General features: G+C 36.3%; 1 protein-coding gene across 1 annotated transcript in view; it reads left to right on the forward strand.

The window, feature by feature from the left end:
* The window catches only part of kiaa0825 (KIAA0825 ortholog), a 163868-nt gene that overhangs the window by 43520 nt on the left and 103926 nt on the right, over positions 1-16422 (forward strand). The window contains exons 8-12 of the mRNA XM_056238189.1: positions 1052-1308; positions 2801-2951; positions 6655-6845; positions 9630-9812; positions 9942-10067. Of these exons, the coding sequence (XP_056094164.1) occupies positions 1052-1308; positions 2801-2951; positions 6655-6845; positions 9630-9812; positions 9942-10067 (908 nt within the window). The remainder of the gene's footprint in view (positions 1-1051; positions 1309-2800; positions 2952-6654; positions 6846-9629; positions 9813-9941; positions 10068-16422) is intronic.

The raw sequence follows: 16422 nt of genomic DNA on the forward strand, positions 1-16422 counted from the left end.
TCATCTTCACCTCCACAGCCGAGAGAAAGCAATCTGATGGGACTCATGTTCATGGATGAGCTAATGTGTTAAAGTTTTATTAATGTAACTGGTATGAAGCAGGGCAGGGCAGAGAGCCTGGGACATTTTACATTGCTGTTTTTATTATGCATGTAATTCGCATTCGCCTCCTTCTCTGAACTTGAACTTCGTTACAGTTACATTTGATCACTTAAATTCACATTATCTTATTTCATTCTAATGAAACAACTGTTTCACAAACAAGTGCTGAAATACTCATACAGGTCACTTTATTTGACGAATTAAAATTGTGGGGTAATGCAAGCGCTGTTTTACTCGGTCAAAACAATCATACTAAAAAGACATTTGAGCGTCCTGAATGTTATGTTATGTTATAACGTTGCTGTGTGTGTTCGGAGACTGGTATAAGACACTTGTTGCACATTGCAGTAAGCTAGATCATATTATAATATCATATTAATAAAAGCTGGATGACTTGTGTTTCTAAATGGCATGCAATTAATTTGAAAACTTCGTGTGGTGGAGAAAGTTCTGTATTGCTGTTAATAAAGTTCTTTTTGATTTTGCTGTTAGCCACTTGACAAAATAATTTTACTCGCGGTAAATCAAGAAAACAAAGGATTCGAAAAATAAGACTAGCCGTGTTGAGCTATACAACAATGGTTAGTTTTCTGTCAATAAAGGTATCCAAACAGTTGCTCACCTGTCAAAAAACCCCATAATATATTGAAGCGTCTTTGGTGTTTCCATGGTTTCTACCGAAGTTAAACCGTAAATCGAGGGTAATGCGGATATGACGCCATTGACAGGCCATCACACTGGTTAAAATATCTGATTTCTCTGGATTTAAACATTGTTGGAAACATTTGAGATAATGTAAGTACACAAGTCAACAGAATATGTGGTTTTTGGATATTTTAATCCAAAAATCATACGTATTGTGCCTTTAAGGCTTAAGTATTGATATTGATCTAATAGTATTATTAGAAAAACCTTTGAATAACTTTTCACATATTCACTGTATTTCCAGTTCTGTGCAGACATTGTGGAGCAGATGGATGCTTTTCTCCCTCTGGCTGTGGCGTTTAGAGAGGACACCCTACGGCCCGTGTGCGCTAGCTACGTGGAGGTGTGTGGCCGTGTGACTTCTGTCCTACTGACGAGGCTAGAGGAAAGGCAAGGGGAAGTGCCGGCCTCAGCTCCCCTCAAGAACCTGCCCATTCTGATGGCCACCAGTCACTACATTCACCAGACACTCACTCACTATGAAAGCAAGCTCGGAGACATGTGAGTTAAACACATTTTTTAAAGCACTCCTGTTTGTCGATTTGTATTTTTTAAACTGATTAATACGTAGTCACTGATCAAAAGTGACAGTAAAGGCATTTATAATGTTTCAACACATTTATATCTCAAATAAATACTCTTTTGAACTTTGAATTAATCAAATAATCCAGAAAAACCTTCACACACAAATAGTACACAGCAAATCAACAATCAACATTGATAATAATAAAGAAATGATTCTTAAACACCAAATCAGCATAATAGAATGATTTCTGAAGGATCGTGTGACTCTGAAACAATGCTGAAAATTCAGCTATGCCATCACATGAATAAATGACATTTTAAAATATATTAAACTAGAACTAGAAAAAATAGAAAAAAAGCAATGTTGAGTTGTAATAATATTTCACAATATTATAGTATTTTTGATCAAATAACTGCAGCCTTGCTGAACATAAGTGATCTTACTGACCCCAGACTTTCGAAGGGTAGTGCTAGTGTACACTTTAATAATGTTTTAAGCTAGTCCAATGAATGTTTTGTATTCCAGTAACTATATAAATATATTTCAAACAAGATAACATTTGTGTAAGTTATTAACACTTGTTATTAGAGAATATACATTAGTTTTATTCACTTTGTTTTTGAATATATTATGAATTTTATTTTTCTTATTTCCATTTTTAAGAAAATATAGTGACATTTTGTATGTTTATGCTTAATACAAAAACAACAAGAAGAAAACAAATAGCCAGAATCTTAGTCTAGATTCGTAACATTTCTAATTTGCATGTATTTGCATTTCAAATGCATAAACACCTGATTAAGATCTTAATGTTTGGCCCAAGTATACATTTATCAAATGCAGAAGCTGTACCGTATTTCTGTAGAGGATGTGGCGTGAGGAATGACAGTGATCCTCTATATTATTGTAGCCCTGATTTCATAAATAACTCCAAATCTCTCCATGGATGATAGGTAGGCTATATTAAAAAAACTCAGCTTGGGTTTGACCTGTGCATTTGTACATAAAATGAAGAGGGTGTTTGGAGAGGGTGAGCACTGCTAAAGTTCACCGGTTTATAGTACACTTTGTCAAGCCTAGGTTTTCCTGGCCAGACAGCCTGTCAGACGGATGTCAGATTTACTAAAATGCTGTAATTGGATTGTAAAGAACCGAAGTGAGACGTACGTGAGCTGGTGGGCTCTGACAGAACTATTCACCTATGTGTTTGTAAGGTTATAGCCGAGAATGAGCAACAGAAAGAGAGTGAGACAGACAGAAAGGGGTATCAGACCATATGTGTGGCCTTAAATTCTTAAAGAAGGGAAGTGAGAAAACATTAGGGGAGGAATTAGGAGGTGTTGAATGATTGACAGGTAATAATCAGAGCCATTTGCTGATATTAATCACTTAGTGGCTCTTTGACCTGTAAACTACACCGCTTTTGCTTTAAACCAGGCCTTGTGTCTTTGATGTCTCCAACACCAGGCCTCTAACTCTGCTGCCCATTCAGAGAAGCCAGGATGTGTTGGCGGCCCTGAACGATCACCTGACCAGCTACTGCGTCCATGTGTGCGCCACTAGCATACTGCAGGATGCCGAGAGCCACTACTGGAGTGACCCCAACCCTTTTTACGAGGTACAGATGGTTGTAGCTTTTCTGGCTATATTTTAATAATAGTTCATGTTACGTGGAAGCCTTGTTGAGGGCTTCTCTTTGGGGTTGAGTTAGGTTTTTGGAAGACAAAACATCCTGTGCTTTTAAAGTGTGCTCAAGGATAAAGCTGTGGTGAAGTCAAACAGCATAATCACATTCAGAACTTAAGTGTATCTGTATTGAAATGCAGTGACATTGGGCAATAAATTATACATTGTATTATTGTATTCTCAAGTAGTCACCCTCTTAAATTCTTGGCTGTTCTTGCACATTGTCCTTGACTATTTGGTTGATCCAACTTCAATCCTTAGTTGATCCAACCTCAAGGCCTGCCATACTAAAGAGCCTTAACAAAAACCCAACATATTCTTATTACAAAAAAAAAAAAAAAATACAAAAAAATGCTTGAACGTTGTGCAGATTTGTAACCAAATTCCAGTCTCAGCAGATCTGACAAATTTTATAGAACCAGAATGTGTTTGTGTAAAACCTTCTTGTCTTTCCGTTAAAGAAAAATAACATTAGGTTGTTCATTGACTATATATTTGATTTGTTTGTGGGGGGGTAATTTATATTATTTTATATTATTATTTTATTATTTTATTTAAGTCTATTTGTTTTGTCGACGGGGGATTATTTGGGAAAGCTTTTGTAAGAATCAGTTAAAACGGTCCATTTTAATCAATATATTTAATCAAAATTTTCATTCAACAGTTTGTGTGCATTATCATCCAAAAATCTTTTAATTTAAATTACATGAAATTTGTAATGAAATTGTCTTATTAAAATGTTTTAGATATAAGACATTATGTAGATAAATAATTTATACATTTGTGCGAATAAAAAAAACACTTTACAATAAGGTTTCATTAGGTGACATTAGTTGACTACTTTAGTTAACATGAACTAAGAATGAACAATACTTCTATAGCATTAATGTTAATTTCAAAATTTACTAATACATTATTAAAATAACGTGTATTTGTTAGCATTAGTTAATGCACTGTGAAGTAACATGAACAAACAATGAACAGCTGTATTTTTATTAACTAACATTAACAAAGATGAATAAATACTGTAACAAATTAATTGCTCATTGTTAAATCTTAGTTAATAAATAAATGAATGTTAAAAAGTGAGACCTTATTGTAAAGTGTTACCAAATATTCATATACACTAAATAAATATCAGGATTCAGGATACACATTCTTTTGTTTATTTTACTTTTTTTATTTACTTCTTGCTGTAAGCATTTCGAATTGATTTGGCTGCAATTGTTAATAAAACAAATAAATAAATATTGTTAATTCAAATTCAAATCAAACTTGTAAGCCTTTTCAGACCAAATAAGAAGTATTGATGTTTATATTAAACATGGTCAAAAGTAAAAAAAAAAAAAAAAAATCTCTAGCTACAGTATAATGCTAGCTGCAAAGCTCTCAGTCCTAGTTCTCATAATGACCCTTCCTCTAGTCTTTTCAGTGGGGCTTGTGTTGCCCTGAGGCAGCTTTAGACTAACCATCTGTGTGTCGAAGAGTCTAGCCGTTCCCGTAGCCCTAACCTTACCTCCATTAAGATATGGGCACACTCATAAGCGCTCTCACAGATGCGTGCGCACACATCCGCCCGTCGCGGGGCAGACTGGCCTGCTGTGTGCAGGTGTGAGTCTGCGCCTCTGCTGACCTGTATCCCCTCTTCCCCCTCCTCCCTTTCACTTTCTCCTGAGCAAATGCCAAAGGGCCCGAGTGCTTCCAGAGGCCCAGTCTCTAGCGCTAAATCCCTGGGTCCGGACGTGTGGTCATGCCCCTGTGTGTCCCTTTCTATGGCTGACTTAGCCGTGGCTCACTGGTGGACCACGTCCCAGCTCTCATTAGGAGATGTAGTACATGGTTGTTAATAATCTCTCTTTGGTCACACTGTGAACTCCTAATGCTGCTTCCTCTTTGCCTGAAAGTAATTAGCCTCTTAGGAAACCAGACTCTCGTCCTTTTTATAATTTTTCTGAATTGTGTTTCCATTTCTTGCTTTTCCGTTAGAGCTGTTGAGCAAGTATCATCCATTTCTGAAAGCATCTCAAGCAACATAAGTCTGAGCCTTTAGATCAGTCAGCTTATTCTTGTTATGCACTACATTTGTGCACTGTAGCTTTTTAAAAATAATATTGTGTCGCAAATAATTTCTTTAAAAGTGCATAAATAGCTTCATACTTAAACTTTATTAATTAAATCTTGATTATTTACACAGTGACATGATTTTGCATAATAGGATTGAAGTTAATAGGATGGAAATAAAGAGCTGAAGCTCACTAAATGTGGCAATTATTATACATTATACAGATTTCTGTCATTTTATCGAAGGATATAATGTTTTAGAGCAGGGATTTTCAAACTGCGTGTCTGGGGAGCCCTAGGAGGCCGGTGGAATTACTCTTGTTAACTTAATATATTTATTAAAAAATGTAAACATAACAATATTTTTTTTACACATTTAGGCAATTTGATATTATTACTGTTTCATTATGCTTTCATAAATTGTACACAAATATAAATGATTATATAAATGCATTTATTTAATAATAAAATTATTAATAATAACATAATTTATTTTTAGGACTATACAGTTCTCTAATAGTGGCGAGACAAATATACGATTAATTTAAAATATTTGGAATCCAGATATTTAGTTTGGAAACAACATGTAGTTTTTATAATATCACACTTATTTTTTTTTTTTTTTTTCAAATAGGCATTTATACATAAAAACACACACACATATATATATATATATATATAGTTGTCCTTGTAAGGATATAATCATATATGATGGTCTTTGGCATCATCAAAAAATTTGAAAACCTCTGTTTTAAAGTGAGACAAACCAGCTAATACATCACATAATTCATCAAATCTGTTGTTTATACTTGTTCATGTTTATGCTGTTTTCCCCCACCAAAAAGTGATATCACTTCCTGAAGGATGATGTCATGGAACTGGCTTTTGTTAGTTGCAAAAGTCTAACAGGATGGAAAGTAAAATTGAGAGCACAGGAAAAACCTATAAAATCCAATTAAAACAATATTCCCAAGAAAACCATGTTTTATTTGAACTATTGTGATTAAAGAAAGCAAAAATGCTGAAACATCTGGATAATTTCTTAATGAATTCCCAGTTTTTAAAAGGTAGATTTGCTATTGACATGGAGACATGGTTAAAAAGCAACATCTGCTCAAACTTTAAAATTCACTCCTATGTTCAATTTGGGATGTTGTGGGGGAGAAAAACCCCCAATATGATTTCAATTTTAAATTTACGAGTTATATTTCACCCAATATATTAAGTCTCACATGATGAGACTTGCATAACAGGAATGACCCGTTCATTTTAATCTTTGCCATCTTGACTCTGTGTGCATGTATGTCTGGGTAATGTTCAGATGAACAGTGATTGAATATCCAGATTAAAAGTTCAAAGTATCCATACGCTCTCTCTTTCTCTGTGGTAATGAGGGGTCCAGGTGCAGCGTGCAGGTTGCATGACCATGAGGGTCTAGAGGAAGATTGTCTGGAAAGACCTTCTGACTTTTTTCCTTTCTCTTCATTTCGGTATTTATTTGCAGTGATATCATCATCTCTTTACCAGTCTCTCTTTGTCTCTTTTTTTTGTGTGTCCTCCACCATTTTTTTCAGGGTGAAAGGTGTTCTTTCTCCATCCAGATGTGGCACTATTTTCTCACAGGCCTGCGCAGTGACCTTTGGGGCGCTGTTGCCCCCGTGCAGGCCCGGCAGATCTTGGCCCAGGTGCTGTGTGAGACCCTGGAGGTTTTAGTTCAGAGGTACTCAAGAGCGCGACCCTCCTACAAAAGACTCCCTCAGATCAGGTACCAGATAAGAGGATCATTTGAAAACCTGCCGTATTTAACATTAAAACTGTGTTTTTTTTAAATGTCTCGGGTGGGCATGGAATTCTCGGTTCCTTTAAATGGTTCCATTCACCATTGTTTATTCCATTCCATCCCGTTCCATAGACACAATATTTCAGTTTGTGTTTGTTGTAGTTTTTCCCTCACCAACATTAAATTAATAAAATGCCATTTCCTATATATAGATAGATAGACAGACAGACTGACAGTTCTATATATATATATATATATATATATATATAGATAGATAGATAGATAGATAGATAGATAGATAGATAGATAGATAGATAGATAGATAGATAGATAGATAGATAGATAGATAGATAGATAGATAGATAGAGGTATAATTATAGATGTAACTACTGAAATTAATTATAGCTGTAATTAAATGCAGGTATTTTTTAAAAACTTTTAAAAGTACAATGTAAAAACATATGTACACATAAAGTTAATTTAAATGTTAGTACATAGTAGTTAAAAACACTTATTATAAACCATATATATATATATATATTTTTTTTTTTTCACCATTATATTACTAAAATACTATTTCCTATCATCTTACTTATTGCTTAATCTGTATGAGTGTAAAAAGAGTGTTTGGACATGCTGGATTATTCGTGCTGAAGTGGCCATGCATGGTTAAAGTCACCCGTCTTCGTCTTATGGTCAGCAGCCACACTCAAACACACTCTAACTGAGAGCAGTCGTCCATGCTGTCTGATTGAATGATCTTACCGTATTTCTGCCGCACTGAGACCCACAAGCCCACCTTCTATCAAGAACCTCAGGCTTAGCAGACAGTGTTGAATGCTTTAGTGATTATGCCGGTGTTCGGCCCCGGGGGTCAAAGCAGATCTCCAGATTTGTAGAACAGTCTCTCTTTGTTAGCACATGGCCCTGCCTCAGTGCCTGGCGGAGGGCCCGGTTCTTTCATGCTAGACGGGCCCAACCGCCCAGGCCTTGTGCATAGCATTAACACATACTTAAAGTGGTTAAAGATGCCACAAGAGCACGCTTCCCCTCCACTCCAGGACTGATGAGAAAGAGCAGATCGCCCAGGGCTGCACTGAAGAAATGAATGGAGGGAACGTTTTTTCTTTCTGCAAGGACACCCGGTTATGAGCTCTTCAGTGCCGGGTGAGCTCAGGGTCTGCCAAGCAGATGGGCTCTGACTCTGCTCCCTACTCTTTTTCTCCTATCTGGTGAAAGGGGAACTTTCGCTGTGCTGTAAAGCAGAACTTGGTGGTAGGTGATGAAAAGTTGAGTTTAATATGGAAACCAAAGTGGGTTACTCAACCTCTCTGGATACTGAGAGACTGTACAGAAGTACATAATGCACTCATTGATTTGAGGTTACTTAATGATACATATGTATCTGAAAGTAGAGATAGATAGATAGATGGATGGATGGATGGATGGATGATAGATAGATAGATTAGATAAATAATTCAAACTTCCACAAAATATTTTTACTATTGACACACATGGGTCAAAACCCATGACAGCATTATTTATTTATCTGTTCAGTGACAGTATAACAAATAAATGGGTCATTCATTTAAAAATGAATGATAGAGAAATCCAAATGCTCAGTATGGAGGCTGTTAGAATGGAACACCCATTTTTTAATTTTATTTTTGTTATTAAAAGAGTCAATTGCCTTTTTGGCAACAGGCATCACCTGTTTGTTTACTCTAGAATGTGCATGTGAATTATTAGGCCGGAAAAGTACGGGATTTGAGATAAAGGGCCCTATTTTAACGATCTAAAACTCATGGCGCAAGTGCACTTAGGGCATGTCCGAATCCACTTTTGCTAGTTTAACGACAGGAAAAATGGTTGGCGCGCCCAGCGCATGGTCTAAAAGGGTTATCCATATTCTCTTAATGAGTAATGGGTGTGTTTTGGGCGTAACATGCAATAAACCAATCAGAGTCTCATCTCCCATTCCCTTTAAAAGCCAGTTCTGCTTGCGGCCTGCTTGCGCTATTTACATGGTGGAATTTGCAAGCGGAGATCTGCCCATACGCGAGGTTAAAGCGCACAAGAAGACCATCTATGGGAGAAGCCTGTGTGTGTAATAAGCAGAGTGTACGCGCGTTGATCACCCACCGATAGGCTCATATTACTAACACGCTCTTTAAATAACAAAAAATAAATACATTTCAGTTGGTCAATGGCGCAGTCTATTTCAGTTGCCTCAAAATAGCAACGTGCCAACAATGCACAGCTCGTTTTCAGACCATCACGCCCATGGGCGCACAAATAGGCACAAATGCATTTGCTATTTAAACAATGTGGGGCAGGGCCTGAAAATGATAACTGCGTCGGGCTGAAACTAGCAAAAAACACTTGCGCCGCATTGCGCCAGGTGTATGATAGGGCCCAAAGACACTAAATTTGACACTAAGTATGATTGTGACATAATCCTATCCATCAGGATGGGGTTCCAACTCTATACTGAAGTTAGGGTGTAAGTTAGGGTTTGGGGTTAGTATTTGTTTCAGTGTTGAGAATCAGCACTGTGATTGGCATGACCAATGAAATCTTACTATTAATAGCCTTGATTTTCAAATGAAATGATCAACAAGCAAATATGGCCATACAGTGTAGCTCTATCAAATAGCACATATTACACATAAAAGACATTATTCTTTTGCTAGAAAATCTTGGTTAGGACACAGTGTGACAGTGAGACTGAGTTATTCCTAATATGAGGTGTCTCGTTGCCTCCTCCAGGGTTGATATTACAGCTCTTCTGCTGTGCGTGGAGCATCTGATGTGGAGTATGTGTGAGTCTGTGGAGGAGTTGCTAAGGCCAGATGCAGCCCGTGGATCTTGGATGTGGTCCATACACAGCCTGTGTAACCAGCTACTGACCGTACTGGTCATCCTTACATCACCTCTGGCGGAGCTGCACAGGTGACACAAGAGTCGGGATAAACTTGCTGGATTATTGAGAACTACAGGAGCAAGATTAGTCATTTGATGAGAGTGTGTTTATTTATTTATTTGGGGTTTTTTTCTCTCTCTCTCTCTCATTCTCTCCAGGGTTTTTCAGGGAGGCTGTGGTGGAGGAGGTAGTAGAACTCCAAAATTTCCAGAGGGAGTGAAGAGTCGTGACACAATGTGGCTGAGCGTAATGAACCCTACACTGTTCACAGAGGAGCTGCTGAGGTACTGACAGTATTGAGCAACAAACCAAAGTGTTCAGTCAGTGGTCAATGATTAACCCATTAACCCTTTAGAACCTGAAGCTAAAATAGGTATTTTTCACATATTAAAAGGGTCAATGCCATGTTCCTCCCCAGAGATGTCTTATAATTAGAATTACACTACCATATAAAAGTTTGCGGTCGATTAGTTTTTAATGCTCACCATGGCTGCATTTTTTGATCATACGGTAAAAACAGTCATATTGTGAAACATAATTACAATTTAAAATAATTATGTATTAAAAAATATGTATTTTAATATATTTTTAAATGTAATTCATTCCTGTGATGACAAAGCTGAATTTTCAGCATCATTACTCCAGACTTCAGAGTCACATGATCTTTCAGAAATCATTCTAATATGCTGAGTTGGGGCTCAAGAAAGGTTATTATTATAATCAATGTGGAAAACAGTTGTGCTGCTTATATTTTTTTGTGGAAATCGAAAGTTCAAAATAACAGAATATTTTAAATATAAATTTAAATATCAATATAAATGATGAGCTATAAATGATGGTCACTTTTGATCAATTGTATGCATCCTTGCTGATTAAAAGTATTTTTTTCCAAAATTTTACTGACAAGTGTATTTTTCACATAATGATTATATAATGTGACTACTAAGGTGGACATGTCTTTAATAATAATAATAATAATAATATACTTATTACTAATACTTATGCTACTTATTTATATTTATATTAAATGTGATTACTGAGGGTGGACACATATGTATTTAATAATAATAATAATAATATTTTTATCACTATTACTTCGGCTACTTATTTATATTCATGGGTATTTAAATGTCACTAATTGAGGTGGACACATATGTCTTTATTAATAATAATAATAATAATATGCTACTTATAACTAATACTTCCGCTACTTATTTATTTAAAATATAATGTCCAAAAAGTGTTCCAATCCGATTACATAATAGTAATGTAATATTATTCAAATAAAATACTTGAAACACATTACCCCAAGATTCCATAGACACAATAAAAGCATCACCAGATTGTGCTGTACCTCTGAGCCCATTTTTAAGTTTTATTACAAGAAAAACACACACAATGTGGTGAGTTGTTGCCGCTCACCCAAATGAGGCTAGTGTGGCCTTTCAGTTTTCGTCCATGTGTTAAATGCACACAAACACTCACTACATTACTGCAGTCACCAGGCCCCCAGACTCACGGCCCTTAATGCAGGCCAGATGCAGATGCCATAGTTAGTCATGCTGTTTATGCTGACATGCGCTGCGGGTCTTCAGCCCGGGTGTGAAAGGCTGAAACGGAGCCTGTAGGAGGACTGTGAATGTCAGCCACATCTCACATCACCCTCCTCAAGCCCCCCAGCACAGCTCCAGACTCCCACTCCAGCGTGATATCATCGCGTGTCCCGCTTACACAAATCACCGGTCGTCAGCCCCACCGGCTCCGCTTCCATGAAGTCCAAGGGATTTAAATTAGTGCTTTTTTATTGCCTGTTCCTTTTTTATTTATTTATTTAGCCTCGCTGTGTTCAAGACTCCCTGAGGGTCTTTCGGTGAGGGCCCCACCAGAGCCAAGAGGCCACGCACCAAAATCAAACTCTTCTTCTCACTCAAACACTCCAACAAACTGACAGTTTGGATTATTAAATAAAAAATTAATAAAGAGACAAGAAATATCAATAAATCAAGGAGCATTATGGGCAGGCAGGGATTTTTTTTTAGCTACACGTGTGTAAGTTCGAGATGCAGCGAAACCTGACCTCATGGTGTAGCTTACAGATTTATCAGGACCATTAAAGTGGGATATCGGGTGGATTACCGGGCCTTTGACATGACAAATCTGTTGCTTAACTAAAGCATAATGTTCTCATGTTATGTTGCAGAGCTCACCCTTCACTTTAATACTTGTTCTGCACCTAAGGTCAGAGATAAATAATGATATTTAGTGGTTTGTTCTAAAGTAAGCATGACTATTATTACCATTGAGATGTCAGTGGCCATTTGAATAGTTGTATTGATTTATTTTTATTTTATTGCATGGGGCCCGTTTATATGATACTTTTAGAATGACAATTAAAGACTTGATTACCCTAGTGAAAAATATAAATATACCAAAAATGTATTTGAAATACATTTATTTTATGCCAAGTATACTACAAATACATTTAAATATGGATGTACTTAATATAAATACCCTGCAATTGTACTGTTGGTAAACTAAATTTGTATACTAAAAGTCGGCTAAATTGGATCAACTAATTTTGTGGTTGATGACCTTTAGTTATCCGGAAGTAGTGCTGAGGTGCAACTAAATATATACTTAAGTATATTTGATTTTGCTAAAGTGGAACTATTGCAAGTACTATTAACTATGGAACAATTATACTTTAGGCACACTTTAAAAATCTTGCATTTAAAGACTGATATTATACAGAGATCATCCAATACTATACTCTTTTTTTATTTTTAAGTGAACTATTCCTTTAATGGAAATAAACGTATTTTAAACACATTTTGGAATTGTTACATGCTGTTTCAATACAGATAATCAATGTTTGATTAAAGGTACTGTTGTTCGTTGAATTTTCACAGGCAAAATAACAATAGGAATCCACGCAATCAACAAATAGGTGTTATGCGCAACAAACTTCTGTATTCTGTAAAACAAGTCGCATCGCTTCCGGTTCAGGTCTTTTGTATGTGATTCGTTATTAAATATAGGAGCGAGCAAAGATGAGCATAACGGATGTCCCTCCATATGCAGATTGATATCTAAAAGTTTTTCCTTTTTGTTTTTCTCACTGCTATTTAGATATTTAAATCGAATAAAATGGCTGTTAACACTTTCTAAGACAAGCGGGTGCGATGAGACCTGTTTGTTCATGTGACTTTTGTTATAAAGCCTTTTCACGTACAGGTGATTTCCCCTTGCAGATTTTCAATTGATCATGTGAATTTTCTGTGATGAGTGATGACCACAGATAGACTTCTATGTGAGTCATGCTTCATATATCGCTACACTATTCACAATGGACAATGGGCCTTTTTTTGCCCCAACATATCGTTAAAATTGAACTAATATGACCACACCTCAACTTACATGATGCAGGTTTTTGTTTTTCTATTTCTATTTTTATAGTATAGGTTTGGTATTTACAGTAGACATTTAGAGTCAACGTGAATATAATATATCCAGAAAACTAGATAGAATATTTTTTCTTAAAAATATATAAAAATTAAATTAATTCCCCCACTCAGTCTCCCTGTTTTCAACAGAGGTGTAAATAATGTATTGTTTGGTTTTTCTAATTTAGTGTGGCCCTAATGATGTGGTTTGGTCACTGGAAGAGAGCATAATAGTGCAGTGATGATGAATACAGTAATTGACCATCATTTGGGACACTATATTACATTTTACACGGTTGAAAATGAGGCTGTGAAGGATAGAATTGCAGTTAATATAAATGATATAAAGGTCCTAATCACATGTATTTTTCAAAATTCTTTTTCAAATCTGTTTTATAGAGTTTTTTTTATGAAAGATGTTTCGTCAGCTAAATTGAATTAAACAGTACAACCCATTGAACACACTGTACTTGTATCTCTCATAGTCTTGTTTGAAATCCTGTCAAAAATTAAACTTGACGCTACCCTGACTGAGGTTTTTATGGTTTTCCGTATGTGAGGGCTGTTTAAAGTCTTCAGACAGTGGTTGAGGAAAATGAATATCACATGACGTTGGATTCTTTGTAATAGAACTGTTGTGCTGATGCATTCATTTGACTGAAGAGGAGATGTCCTTGGATTCCTAACATTCTTTACCTTACCAATGCTTTCTATAAAACAACTGTAATGGGGCTTTAGACTTTATCCATCTCCAGTCAACTTATATTTTTTAAGCATCACTGAAAGGTTTGCTGGTGAATAAATGGATAATTGACATTCTAGTATTTTAATATTATATTTTAATATTTTAGTTTTGTACATTGTTTATTTGGTTCACTTTAATACTGTCGATTTAACATTCAATTAGAAATATAAATTATATAATTATACATATCACATATTTTTTGGGTCTGTGGGATTAAAGGGATAATTCACCCAAAATTGATGTCATCATTCTGTCATCTCAGACTAAATCCAGAAGAACTTTGGCAACGTCTCCAAGATGCTTGAAGAAACCGACCTCCAAAGCTACAGTACTACGAAAAGTTTTAGACACTTGTGTAAAAATGCTGTAAAGTGAGGGTGCTTTCAAAAATAATGTAATAAACAGATTTTATCAATTAACTGTGAACACCCTTTGCGTTTAAAACAGTTTTTGTCCTAGGTACACTTGCACATAGTTTTTCAGGTAGCTTTGCAGGTCGGTTTCTTCAAGCATCTTAGAGACGTTACTGCAGTTCTTCTGGATTTAATCTGTCTCCGTTTGTTCAGTTTCTTCATGTAATCACAGCCAGACTCGATGATGGTGAGATCAGATCTCTGTGTGGATCATACCAGCTGTTGTCAGACTCCTTGTGCACACAAAAATCTCACTGGATTATTACAATTAATGGAAAAGGAATGTTTGGAAATGTAAACTGATATTTCCTACTGACACACTACAGCAAAATATGTAAATAACTGGCTTAAAACCAAGCTATATATATATATATATATATATATGTATATATATATATACTCACCTAAAGGATTATTAGGAACACCATACTAATACTGTGTTTGACCCCCTTTCGCCTTCAGAACTGCCTTAATTCTACGTGGCATTGATTCAACAAGGTGCTGAAAGCATTCTTTAGAAATGCTGGCCCATATTGATAGGATAGCATCTTGTAGTTGATGGAGATTTGTGGGATGCACATCCAGGGCACGAAGCTCCCGTTCCACCACATCCCAAAGATGCTCTATTGGGTTGAGATCTGGTGACTGTGGGGGCCATTTTAGTACAGTGAACTCATTGTCATGTTCAAGAAACCAATTTGAAATGATTCGAGCTTTGTGACATGGTGCATTATCCTGCTGGAAGTAGCCATCAGAGGATAGGTACATGGTGGCCATAAAGGGATGGACATGGTCAGAAACAATGCTCAGGTAGGCCGTGGCATTTAAACGATGCCCAATTGTCACTAAGGGGCCTAAAGTGTGCCAAGAAAACATCCCCCACACCATTACACCACCACCACCAACCTGCACAGTGGTAACAAGGCATGATGGATCCATGTTCTCATTCTGTTTACACCAAATTCTGACTCTACCATCTGAATATCTCAACAGAAATCGAGACTCATCAGACCAGGCAACATTTTTTCAGTCTTTAACTGTCCAATTTTGGTGAGCTCTTGCAAATTGTAGCCTCTTTTTCCTATTTGTAGTGGAGATGAGTGGTACCCGGTGGGGTCTTCTGCTGTTGTAGCCCATCCGTCTCAAGGTTGTGCGTGTTGTGGCTTCACAAATGCTTTGCTGCATACCTCGGTTGTAACGAGTGGTTATTTCAGTCAAAGTTGCGCTTCTATCAGCTTGAATCAGTCGGCCCATTCTCCTCTGACCTCTAACATCAACAAAGCATTTTCGCCCACAGGACTGCCGCATACTGGATGTTTTTCCCTTTTCACACCATTCTTTGTAAACCCTAGAAATGGTTATACGTGAAAATCCCAGTAACTGAGCAGATTGTGAAATACTCAGACCGGCCCGTCTGGCACCAACAACCATGCCACGCTCAAAATTGCTTAAATCACCTTTCTTTCCCATTCTTTCCCATTGTCTTGACCAGGACCACACCCCTAAATGCATTGAAGCAACTGCCATGTGATTGGTTGATTGGATAATTGCATTAATGAGAAATTAAACAGGTGTTCCTAATAATCCTTTAGGTGAGTGTATGTATCAACTGTAAAAACAACTCTATAGATGTACAGTATAGCTCATCAGCTCAACTGTTTTCAATATTTATAATAAGAAGAAATATATATGCAATTATTTAACAGACACTTTTGTCCAAAGCGACTTACAAATCAGGGGGACAATAGAAGCAGTTAAACAAACAAAAGAGCAACAATATGTACGAGCTGTGACAAGTCCCAGTTAGTCTAGCACAGGCTTTTTTTTTTAATCAAAACATTTATTAAGCATCAAATTAGTATATCAAATCAAATCAAATCACATTTATTTATATAGCACGTTTAAAAACAACACACGTTGGCCAAAGTGCTTTACATATAGCCCAGCACATATAATCTAAGATTATAAAACAAAGTATAAAACAATTGCAAGAATTTAATTACAGTCAAAAGCAAGAGAGAAGAGATAAGTCTTTAAA

The sequence above is a fragment of the Rhinichthys klamathensis genome, unplaced genomic scaffold (assembly GCF_029890125.1).
Source record: "Rhinichthys klamathensis goyatoka isolate OS25496 unplaced genomic scaffold, OSU_Roscu_1.1 h1tg000019l_1, whole genome shotgun sequence".
NCBI lineage: Eukaryota > Metazoa > Chordata > Actinopteri > Cypriniformes > Leuciscidae > Rhinichthys > Rhinichthys klamathensis.